Consider the following 12,274-nt stretch of genomic DNA (forward strand, 5'->3'; position numbering starts at 1 on the left):
GCCCTGAGCATCTTGCTGGCCCTGTGCTGGCCTCTCTGCAGCACTTCCCTGTCCCTCTGCAGCTGGGGAGCCCACAACTGGCCCCAGGACTCCAGATGAGGCCTCAGCACATGTGGCAGAGCAGAGCAAAGGGGAGCAGAAGCTCCCTGGCCCTGCTGCTGGATCCACACTCTGCTGGATGCCCCCAGGCTGCCATTGGCTTCTTGCCCACGAGGCCACGTTGCTGCTCATGGGCAGTTGATTCTCCCCCAGCAGTGCCAGCTCTGTCTCCTGGAGCTGCTCTCCAGCAGGTCACCCCCAGCCTGTCCTGGGGTTGTTCCTCCCCAGGTGCAATCACAGTAATAGAGATCCTGCTGCATGGGTTTTTGTGGCTAGAGTGACACTGAAGTTTTTTGGTTGGATTATTTTCTAAAGTAAAATGACACACACACACACTCAAATCCATCAATGTTTGTATTCCCCAACAAACTATTTTTGCAATACAAAAGATGAATATTGAGGCACTGTTTCTATGTTATTGAACACTTTCAGTAACTGTCTGTCAGGCAGACATGTAGTTAGTTGGCAGTAGAACTCACATGGGTAAGTTTTACTTGAATTTAAGCAGGTACAAAAAAGAAATTAACAGACATTAGAATGATCACCAGAGCTTCTCCTCCAGTAATAACAGAAATGAGGACATCAGAGGCAAGGGACACACATAATTATATGTGGGAAAGAAGCCAGGGATGTTCTTCTTCTGAATTCAGAGGCAACATAAAAAGACTTAGTATAGTTTCCTATTTTTTTCTAAGTTTAAAGAAAATGAGAGTTCAATATTCCAACGAGTGAAGAGAATCTGTTTTCCACGGGATACACTCTACTGTTTCTACCAGGTGCAAGAAGTAATGCTTCCTAATTCTTGTGTTAGTTATGGCACACTTGGAAGCAAAAGGACTTCATATTTGGTCTTAACACTTTTTGAGCTGAATGTTTGATTTCTCTTTGATGTTACTCTGAATTTTGCTGGTGTGGGATTGTCTTGTTTGATGTTATAAAAATGTGACTAGAACTAAACAGAGAAAATGGAGTTGTTTGCAACAGCTGATCTCTCTCCTGTGTCTTGCTTCTAGACACCACCAGGTCAAGGAAAAGTCATGAGAAAGAGGGAGTAGAATACAATTTTGTTTCCAAGCAATCATTTGAGACAGATGTGCAGCAAAACAAGTGAGTTCCTTTTAAAATACTGACAAAATTGACTGGATTCCAAAAAATGTTGCCCCTAAAGCTTACATCTTATGAATGCCAAAAGTCTGGACTGTTAGCATGGACTCAGATTTAAGAAGCAGCACTTTAGAAAAAACATAAGGCTAGTAGGAGGATCAGAAGTTAGAATTTAGGCCTTCATAAGTAGTATGACTGGTCAGGAGTGGATCTAGTGAAAGTAACAGTGTTGTGGATTGTATTTGTGGATATAAAATCTTCCTGGCAGTCCATTTCCTGGCCAGCTTTGTTCTGTTTTCATGTATTAGGCTTAAACCCAATTGCATCAACTTCCAATTAATTGCAATTAACACAGCTACTTCCCCTATTTAGCATTAGTTCTGAATAGCTGTTAGTGACATGTGAGAAACAATATTGCTACTAAGCAACCAGAAGAGCAAAGTAGTCAAAAAACGCTCACAAACTACTTCCTTTCCCCTGCCCCCCTTTTCCTGTGACTTCAAGAGACAGCTGTTTTGTTTTTTCAGTTCAATATTCTTTGTGGATGGCATCTAAAAACTTATTGACTTTTTAGATTTGTGGAACATGGAGAGTACAAAGAAAACCTGTATGGTACAAGCCTGGAGGCAATTCGGTCTGTGATGGCCAAAAAGAAGGTCTGTTTGGTGGATGTGGTACCTGAAGTAAGTTCTGCAGCTTATTTTTAAGAATGCAAATTGTTTCTTACCAGGCTGCCCTAAGAACCTGATGTTGTTCACCATTTGTGGCTACTTGCACTGCAAAGGACAATGGTGCTCTTAGGTGTTGTTTCTACTAGGGGAGCAGACTGTGTAAGTGGAACGGAGCTCTTTAGAAAGCAGTCTGGTGTTAACAGTTCCTAGATCTTTAGTTGATACAGTCTAGATGATGCTTTATCACTTCTTAATGGGGGATTTTTCCCTTGCTGTAGGAGAAATGTGCATCACTGGCCTGTCCAGCTCAAATCCTAGGGAGAACACTTGAAGCATTCATGGGTTTTTCATTCTTATTCCTTTCTGTTGCCTCTGAAGCATTCACTAGTGCTGAAACCAGGGCCAGTGTACCTGCTTCTAAACCTACTGGGAGTTAATCTTTGACATTTTGATTCACCCTTTATAACTGGGCTAGGAAAAGGCTTTTAATACTACCTCAGATCTATTCCAGGTTTAATTTTTCTGGTGTTTGATCTCTTAAGCTAAGTTGTTCCTGATATTACACTGCATGTGTACAGCTAGACCATGCTTCAGAAAGCACATGTAAGCTCAACCTTTCTTTTGAAGAGCAAAAGGTTACTGTGGTCAGATAGATAGTACACAGGATTTCACAGTGTGTACTAGTGAAACTGGTTGAACCCAGCTTGAATATTGACATACAACATTACAAAAAGCCCAGTGTAACACAAAAACATCTGTTCACAGGCAGTAAAGCAGTTGAGGACTCCTGAGTTTAAGCCTTATGTTATCTTTGTGAAGCCTCTCATACCAGAAAAGAAAAAACATGTCCTAAAATCTCCCACATCAGAAGAAATCTCATCCCCCCTTGTAAGTATTCTAACTTTAATCTCCTCTCTATAGACTTGAAAGAAGTATTTTGGCTAGCATTTCTGTGATGGGGAAGAGCTGCTCTTCCATGCCAGGGAGACTCAGAATGGGGCATAAAGTTGTTCCTGTGCACATACAGGACTTTAGGATGAGATTTTTGACTCCCTTTAAAACCAGGCTATAGAAGTACCATGAAGCAAAGTGCAAACCTTCCACGTGGATCTATGTACATCACTCAAGGCTGCAGCAGAGGAAGCTGCAACTGAACTTGAGTGAACTCATAATCATTTGACATTCCTATATGAGGAACCTCATCAAATGGTCAGAGGTAGCCACCTATTCCTGATACCTCCACAGTGACACTCGCCCAGCATCTGGATGTCTTATAAGGACCAAACCTAGACCCAACTGCAAAGTGCTGATGCAGAAATACTGAAAGTGCACAGTGTTATTACTTCAGATAACCTGACATTGAATTTACACATAACAGAACTTAGTTCACTTGCTAAGTTGTCATGTAAGCCCTTAAAATTACTGAACTTGAGGACCCTGGGTCCAGCATTCCTTTTCAGCTTTTGAGGACTATGATTTCCAGCAGTGCCACTATCTTATGTCCCTCCTGGCACATTTTTTCCCCTCCACTTCCTATTACCTCATGCCTTTTTCAAACAGCCTACCAAATCCCAGCAGTAGCATATCACAGAATCATAGAATGGTAGGGGTTAGAAGGGACCTTTAGAGATCATCTAGTCCAACCCCCTCAATATACAGCTTCTTGATCTCAGACCTTACCCTTTCCTAAAGGCAGCAACTCTTGTTCCATTTCCTTTCAAAGTAATGACTTATTGTGCTATTACACTTTCAAATGCCAGTAATTATAAAGACATGCTGTGAATTTCCTACCATCTTCTTGTGTTTGTTTCATCAGCAGGATGAAGAACAGCAGGAAATTATTGACTCAGCAGCATTCATTGAAGAGCAGTATGGCCATTTAATTGACACTGTACTGGTGAAGGAAGATCTCCAGACTGCATGTAATCAGCTGAAAACTGTGTTAGAGAAACTAAACAAGGATTCATTTTGGGTGCCAGTCAACTGGGTTAGGTCATAGCTTATCATGTGTTGAAGGGAAAGACTGTACAAAAATGTCTTGTAAATACATGGATTAGAAAAGGGAAATCTGTCAAGTTCACTTCAGAACTGCTCATGTCTAGAAGGTAATACATAAAGACTGTATGAGAACAAAACAAAGTCAAAAGCTGACACTGCCTTCCTGAATCAAAGTCTTGATTAGCAGCTGCCATTGACAGGTGACTACTCAAACTAAAGAGATCAGAAAAAGACAGGAGTGACAGACTGTAAATAGTGCATTTTGTACAGTGAAGTTACACACAGGAGCCCAACACTTCCAAAGCATTTCACTAGTGCTGGGACACCAACCAGCTGGAATCAGCCTTTGGGTACATTAAGGCATCTGAACAAGGTACTTTTCAAGAACCAGTACACCTACAGAACAGGCTACTTCAGCTGTCTCTCGGAGTCTGTTACTCAAAATCTTAGCTGGCTGTCAGGCCAGCAAAACCATGTTTCCCTTCACTAGGAATCATTAGTTGCAAATCCAATTAGGCACTAAACCGGGGCCAGTTATAGGAGTTGTAGATATTTTAGTCACTGAGAGATGGGAGGGTTTTCTATGTCCACCCCACCTTTCCAAATGCCTCCAAGTTGTCTTGCACAGGTATTAAATCTGCACAGCCACAGCTTACACCCACTTCCCCAGTCTCCTCCTATTGATACAAGTGCTAAGCAACCCATGAACACACCCGTGTGACAAGCCAGCACATAAGCCAGACTTTTTTGCAGTCTACAAGAAAATTAACAGCATATGATTTAAAACAGGACTTTTATTTTCTACAAGCCATCTTTGCAAATGCCACCTGATGGAGGCATCACCTTGACACCAACATAGCAGCTCCAAAAAGGGAACTAAAAGGAGGAACCTGAAGTACCAAGTAGCTGAACTACAAAATCATCACCCTGCCAGCATTTCTAACTACCTTTGTTCCAAATCAGATAAAGGCTTCCAGAGCATTTAATGAGGTATGTCAAATCCTGAAGAAGAACACTGTTAAGAGGACTTTGTGTATATTTCAGGAGACTTGAGTAGGTGGGTGATCATAAGAAAATTCAGGGAGATTATTCTGGAAGCACCTATGCTTTAGAATTACTTGGAACATGAGTATTGTACAGTTGCATGTTAGCTGCAACTAGTTCCTGTTTCTATTTCCTGTCGTTTCTGCTCTTCAAATAACACCTTTTGGTGCACCAGTCTCCTTCCTTGCATCTTCAAAACACTATGATGTTATTCTTGTTCTACTGCATTTAGCAAATCTTAACACCACTGTATATTAAAAGCACATTATTTATATACTGGTGTCATTGAGTCTACATTAACTCTAGCCCCAGAATGTTGTGTGGGATAGTATCCATCTTTAAACATGCACCCTGGCACCTTTATTGTCCTGTCTATAGGCATTGAGGTGCTCATTCCTACAAGAGTAAGCACTTTCCACAGTGCAGTAGCTGCTCTGCTAGCCTGGTGGCCTCAGCACGTGTACATGTACAAGGACTCCTTGACATGCAGGTGGCTCATTAGCTCCCTCTGTAACTCTGCAATCCTGTCCAGCAAAGCCACTGAAAGTAACACGGCTTACTTTAATAACAGAGAAGATGACAAACTGAGTGTAATATTAAAGTAACAGCATTTCGAACTATAAGTCATTTTATCACAGTATGCAATGGGCAGGTTGATCTCACCACAGATGGATATTGCAGATCACAGGCACGTTTGGGTAATCTGCAAGGCGTAAAACATGTTTAGAAGACACAAATTTAAGTTGAAGACTATTGGGTAAGATATTATCTAATGGTAAGCAACCTTGCTTTAAGTGAATTCTATCTGACATCTTGCCACACTCCCAATTACTGGCAGTAAAGAAATTAATTTGTATGCTTAATGATCTAACAGTAAAAACATGTATTAAAAGAAGCAAGGGAATTACAGAGGGACACCTAAAGTGAAACATACTGCTAGTAAAAGTGAAATATTGAGTATGAACTACAGACAAATTTCTAGTGAGCATTTGGATTTACATTACTACTTTCAGACCTTATTCAAAAGTGAATTAAAGACTCCTTTATCCCACCTCTCTCAAAAATTACTACAAGCAACAGTACAAATTCATGAATTAATGTGGATTTTGGTTTTTCTTCCCTCCAGAGGAAGCTGCAGAGCCTCAGTGTCCCTCTTGGAGTGAAGGCCCCAACACTGAACACGGTATTCAAGTTGGTTTTCTACTCCAAAGTTCATATGAAAAGAACTTAAAAGACCAAAACCAAGGTGGAAGTGTAAAAAGCAGATGTGCTTCCACTGCTAAAAGGCATAAACTAAGATCACACATCTCCCTCAGGCTGATTTCAGCCACTTAACAGACAGAAACCAAAGCAAAAACCCAGCCCAGGTATTTCTGGTCACTTGAGCAAGAGTTACACAGGCACACTTGGCGCAGAAGCAAACAGTTCCCCAAAGACCAACTTTGCAGAGACTAAACTAGAGTAGTCCTATAGCAGACTATAGCACTCAAGACAAATTACAGTGATACTCAGCCAGGCACTCCCACTAATAAACTTGATAGCAATGAATCATCAAAACATCTTAAAAAATGGACAGGCTTTTTGTTCTGACTTGTCCATACCCTGTAATAAAAGACTCTCTTCAGATTTGGCAAATTTACAAGCACTTGAGTTTACATTTTGAATGCTTTTAATGTTTTCCTCAAATGTGATGCTTTCAGTATTGCAGGCAGACAACCAGAAGTCTTGGAGATGCAAGATCAGAGGCTAGGCTAACATCTTCTGTGACTCCAATTCACCACTGATCCTCAGTACAAAGTATGTAGGAGCAGCAAGGGGTAACCAACAGTGCACTGCACAGCAAGTGGCTTTTTTTTCCTGCCAAATGTTGATACACCTCTTCACTACAACCCTAAAAGTAAGTAATAACAACCATCTGGGGATGTGGAGGCAATTCCAACAGCTTAAAGCCATCTGAAAGAGGGAAACAATGTCACTGCTCAGGGTGATTCCTGATTGTTACCTACATTTAAGGCAATTTGGGTGTCTAAAACTCTCCAGCTTCCCAGAAGGACATCTTGGAGAGAGCAGGGGTGTGGAAGGAAAAGAGCAATTGTATTTCTCTTCATTACATTTTGCTAATCAGTTTGGGGTTTGGTTCTACACAATTGGTGGCAGGTCAAAAAAAGGCACAGACTCGTGTTTGGAAATCCTCCTGCTTGCTTTTTGATGAGAGAAATCCACTCTATTAAGGCAGAACAGCCACCTGTAGATTTAGGAAAGCACACAATATGCACCACATAAGCTTTTATCCTTCTGTGCTGAAGATTCCTTGAGCTGGACTTCCTGCTTCTCCGTGTCTTTATCCCAAAGACTTGGTGTCTGCAGCATCTTGATGACCAGTTCCTCAAAGGCTTCTTGCACTCCATCCTGTGTCTTGGCACTGGTCTCTGGTGGGAAGGAGAAGAAAAGCAGGGTAGGAAAAAAGGACTGTATTTTATTTGCAGGGACTATTCCACTTTGTAAGACACTTTTGGGACAGGGAGAAGACACATTTTTTTGGATGAGTGAATTCCCCTCTCCATTCTCCCTATTCAGTTGAATAGGATAAGCAGAAATACATCCCAGTCTGAAACATCTCCTGTTCCACAGCTTCCTATTCTTTCTGTGCTGGAGAAAAGGAAATCATTCTGTACAATCTCTACAACAGCATTATTCCATAACCAAGCTGGGAAACGAATGCAGAAGGAATTAAGATATTTTCCCCACGCCAGTTGTTGAAAAGCTTCACTTAAAAGGTGCTTTTTCTTTAAAACAAAACCAAACACACCATTTGTTCTCCATCTTTCTAGCTTCACACTGTAAATGTTGATTTTGGACTAAGAATAGAGCCTTTTAGGCAGCTGCAACAGGAACTTGGAAACCAAAAAGAGATGACTCAAGGTCTTTGCTGACACTAATCAGGAGAAGAACTCAAGCATTTGGGTTCTGAATCCAACTAGTTACCAGTGAATGTAAAACTAAAGCCTTTATCTGCGTCTACGAACTAACGCAGCAAATGGAACCTGTATTAATTAGGTACTAATTAACCTATCCACATGAAATACAACTGTACACTTCATTCCCACTTAGCAATACCAAAATAAACATGTGACTGTACAAGGTTTTGGCACAGAATTACATACCTATAAAGAGCAGGGAGTGTTTTCTAGCAAACTGAAGCCCTTCTCCTCTCTCCACTTCACGATCAGGCTGCAGAGAAGAATGAAGAATGTGACTAAAATAATTCACTTGCCACTTTTGGGGAGTCCCTAAACAGCATCACTGCAGAAGTGAAGGATTTTTTCTGAAAAGGAGTCTAGAAAACCGTGTTGGAATCAACAACTGGATTTTTCCTCACTCTACAGACTGCTAGGCAGGCTGGCAGGGGATCAAACTGAAGAGAAGCAACAGCAAATCAGCGAGAAATGAATGTGTTGCAATCTTCTGAATAAACCAGGGGCAAAATACAGGCCATAAAGTTGGGCTTCAGTAGTCAAATAGCTTAAAAGGTCCTATCAAAGGATCTGAAGATTGACACATTTGGAAGGGGTCAGAAGAGAACTTAGTTCAGGAATCCTCTTGTGAGAGTGAAACATCTCACTATGTAACAGGCATCTAAGATCTGTCAAAACACCACAGAAACACAGAGCAACCAGTAAACCTCAGTATCTTAAGAGAATCTTTCTGACCAATGTACCTGGTCAGCCTGGAGAAGACTGAGGCAGGGGGATCTCATCAACACTTGTAAGTACCTCAAGGCTGGGGTGACACTTCTTTTTGTGGTAGCCAGAGATAGGACAAAGGGTGATGGACATAAGCTGGAACACAGAAAGTTCCACTAGAACATGAGAAGAAACTACTTTGGTGCTGAGGTGAGGGAGCCCTGGCCCAGGCTGCCCAGGGAGGGTGTGGAGGCTCCTTCTCAGGAGGTTCTCAAACCCACCTGGACACGTTCCTGTGCCTCCTGAGCAAGGAGAAGCTGTTTCAGCAGGGGGCTGCCTGGCTCTAGAGGTCCCTTCCAACCCCCACCATTCTATGATTCTATTAATTCCATGTCTCCAGGAGAGTTTCCTTTAAAAACTTCCAAGACCTCTTCTAAAATGACACAATAAGTAAATTACAGAACATATCACTTCCTCACACAAAAGATATGTTAGTTTCAGCACTTCTCATATTTACACTCTATCATGACTGAGTAAAGGCATTTCTACACTGACCTTATCAATTTTATTGCCAACCAACATCGTCACAACATCACTGTTGGTAGTATACATTTCCAGCTCCTTCAGCCAGCTCTCTAGTCCTGTGAAAGTCTCTTTTCTTGTAACATCATACACTGGTAACAGAGGAAAAGGAGCTTAAAAACTCTCACCTTGAACAATGTTGACTTCATTAATCCCTGCAAACTACTGCCCTTCCCCCCTCAAAAGCAGTATTACGCAATTACAGAGAGATGCATCAACCATGTCCTCTTCCCAGAACAAGAAACACATCAAAAACGTTCACCCAAAGTCAGTGGGGATTACAGAACACAAGCATCTCTGATAGATCTGTGACTGGAAAGACTTTATCAATTGAAATCTTACACCTCTTAATAGTTCTGAATGCAAAGAACTTTTAAATGTGTACTAAATGCATGTACTGCTGCTGAGAACACAGATGGGTTGTAAAAAGTGGCTTTTGGCCACTGGTAACTTCCTAACTGCATTCAGTTCATCACTAAGGTTTAAAAAGCTGGAGGGTTGGACTAGATGATGTCTAAAGGTCCCTTCCAACCTTTACCACTCTGTGATTCTATGATCATACAATATTTTTATCCAGCAAGGTGTTCAGCCTTCACAAAGCTCCAAGAAAGAGCATCTCTTTTGCTCTCACACAGAAAGGGACCAACCATCCATTAGTAGTGCTAAAAAAACCTTGTGTCCTACTGTAACCTCATCAAGAACTTCTGGAGAAAGGAAAAGTGGAGGGAAATAAACCACCACCCCCACCAAACCCACTTTGCCTTCTTACTAGAAACCCCCCATAGTATTAATAATTACCATCATCAGTTTGCAGTGTGACATCCCAGGATTTGAAGCAGGATTATTCCCTGCCCAGTGGCTTCGTACCCTCAGCTAATGATGCAATAATGGTCTAAAAACTCTCTAATTGTTCCCCTGTTTCTCTCAGACAACTTCCTTTTGTAAGGAAGTTGCACATTTAGGTTGGGACAAAGACCAGACTTTTTGTAATCATGTTTTTCCTTCCATACATCTCCTACCTAAAACAACCCCTTGAGCTCCTCGGTAATAGCAGGGAGTCAATGTTCTATAGCGCTCGTGTCCTGCTGTGTCCTACAGAAGGGAAACAAAAACACCCACACCACAACAAAAACACCAAGACAAACAAAATGTACCCCCCCACGCCACATACACAAAATCAAATGGATTTAGAACAACAAAAAAAGAGGTGCTTTAAATTGGATTAAAATGGATTGTTTTTCCTGACCAGTATATGCGAAGCCACGGGGTGACAGAAGGAGGCAAGCAGGCAGAAACCAGCAGCAGCATCCACAGGGAATGGATGAGGAGAGGCAGAGAAGCATGGAAAGGACCTGGCTGAAGGTCAAAGCCACAAGCACAGGCACCTGTAACATGAGTGAGACCACAAGAAAGATCAATGAGACTCTTTAACACCTGAAAGGCTGTTGCTGCAAGTCAAGCAGCTGGGCTTAATCTGTTTGAACAAGGTGAGCAATAACTGGTTTTCCAGGGAGGAAAGACATTGTAGTAGTTCCCCAAATCTCCTCTGGCAGGAAAGGAGAATCCAGTTGGAACCACTTCAAGTTTGCTAAGACTCCAAGGAGGTATTTAAAACTCAATCAGTAGCTTCATTCAATTATTCCTGCAGCCTGCCACACTTTTTCTCATGAACCTTCAAATCAGCTCATCACCCCAACGTGAAATCTCAAAGCCCTCAGAACAAACAAAAAGGAGGCAAAAGAAGTTAAATATTCTTAAAGGATTTATTTATGTCTGTATTACAACAGACACAGCTACGCTGTCATGGATTTCTTAGTTCAGAAACACCTCCTTCAAACTGACAATCTGGGTCACTGTTAGTAAGGAAGTTGTGTTCCTGGACAATCACTGGTTAGAGCACTTGTGACCATCACTCTCTGCATTCTGTACATCAAGTATCAATGAAAATGAGAAGATATCTCAAGTTTTAGCATTTATATTAATACCAGCACAAAGCAATTGGTGCTTATTTTCCAATAGCGGCAATTACTTAATTCATAAGGGTGTGTCCATTCACAATTATCTATGACCAAATCTCTTCCTTTTAGGGCTCTTTCATTCCATTTAGGAGAAGAAATGTCCTTTAATATTGTAAATAATCCTGATCACACAACTGCAGTGTGATTTCCCAGCTGGAAACAGCAGCACCAGGATGTTCTGGATGAATACTTGAGTCTCTCAGTAAACTTGAGTCTCTCAGCCAATCCAACAGTTCAGGAATAAGCCTTTTATTTTTTCCCCCAAGATCTGAACCAAAATAAACCATCTGTGGACTGTTTCTGGTACTGAAGTGCTGCCGGGTCATACAGACACCACATCCCTTCCTTTCTTGCAGGGCCACTTCGTGCTCCTAAAGACAAATCTAACACTTCGCTGAGGGTTTGTGAAACCCAGTTGTGAGAGAGTAAGAAACAGCAGCTAAAAATCTCAACTAGAATTGAAGAAGCAAAAGCGTTTATCACTGCAACTACTGTTGCAGTACCGGGGCAAACGCAGGTTCTACGCCCGTTTGCATCGCGAGTACATGGCAGAGGGGTTCAGCGAAGGGAGGAGCGAAAGCTAAAGGAGAAGAAAACAACCTACCCATATGGAAAGCTGGACTGCGTGACCGTCTACCACCATCTTCTTCACTTTAAAATCAACACCTACGAGAAGGGAAGGCTTGAGCGGGCAAACGCCCACCCTCGCAGCCCCGATCCTCGCTCGCCGCCTCCTGCCACCAGCACCCGCACGGAACCGGCCCCACACTCCGCACTCACCGATGGTGGGCTTCAGGCCCGGCTGAAACGTTCCCTCAGTGAACCTCAGCAGGAGGCTGTGGGGGAATCAACACACAACTCAGCTCGCTGTGCCGAGCAACAACCCTCCCCGAACCCGCGCGGCTCGCCCAGGCAGCACCTCGACTTGCCCACGCTGCAGTCCCCAACCAGGAGCAGCCTCAGGGCCAGGCCCGCGCCGTCCATGCCCCGCGCCGCCCGGGCGGATGGCGGCGGCGCCACAGCCCCGCTACCCCCTCGGCTTCCCCTCAAGCCTCCTCCCGCCGCTCCGGCTCCG

General features: G+C 42.7%; 2 protein-coding genes across 5 annotated transcripts in view; one reads left to right on the top strand and one right to left on the bottom strand.

Moving 5' to 3' along the window:
- MPP3 (MAGUK p55 scaffold protein 3) overlaps positions 1 to 5,174 on the top strand; it is a 27,111-nt gene extending 21,937 nt beyond the window's left edge. The window contains exons 16-19 of the mRNA XM_062017161.1: positions 1,113 to 1,206; positions 1,778 to 1,886; positions 2,640 to 2,762; positions 3,694 to 5,174. Coding sequence (XP_061873145.1) covers positions 1,113 to 1,206; positions 1,778 to 1,886; positions 2,640 to 2,762; positions 3,694 to 3,873 — 506 coding nt within the window. The 3' untranslated portion in view covers positions 3,874 to 5,174. The remainder of the gene's footprint in view (positions 1 to 1,112; positions 1,207 to 1,777; positions 1,887 to 2,639; positions 2,763 to 3,693) is intronic.
- On the bottom strand, positions 449 to 12,272 carry LOC104556008 (ras-related protein Rab-18-B). Of its 4 annotated transcripts, XM_062017158.1 has the most exons (7): positions 12,119 to 12,272; positions 11,980 to 12,035; positions 11,804 to 11,865; positions 10,201 to 10,273; positions 9,155 to 9,273; positions 8,081 to 8,147; positions 449 to 7,345 (listed from the first exon to the last, which is right to left on the bottom strand). In XM_062017158.1, exons 1-7 carry the CDS (start codon positions 12,181 to 12,183, stop codon positions 7,170 to 7,172), a joined length of 618 nt encoding a protein of 205 aa, XP_061873142.1. In that variant the 5' UTR covers positions 12,184 to 12,272; the 3' UTR covers positions 449 to 7,169. The 4 variants fall into 4 exon arrangements, with proteins under 4 accessions (XP_061873142.1, XP_061873141.1, XP_061873143.1 ...); XM_062017157.1 differs by having other exon boundaries at positions 11,804 to 12,035; XM_062017159.1 differs by lacking the exons at positions 9,155 to 9,273; positions 10,201 to 10,273 and having other exon boundaries at positions 11,804 to 12,035.
- Positions 12,273 to 12,274: the final 2 nt, after the last annotated feature.

This window comes from Colius striatus, chromosome Z (genome assembly GCF_028858725.1).
Source record: "Colius striatus isolate bColStr4 chromosome Z, bColStr4.1.hap1, whole genome shotgun sequence".
NCBI lineage: Eukaryota > Metazoa > Chordata > Aves > Coliiformes > Coliidae > Colius > Colius striatus.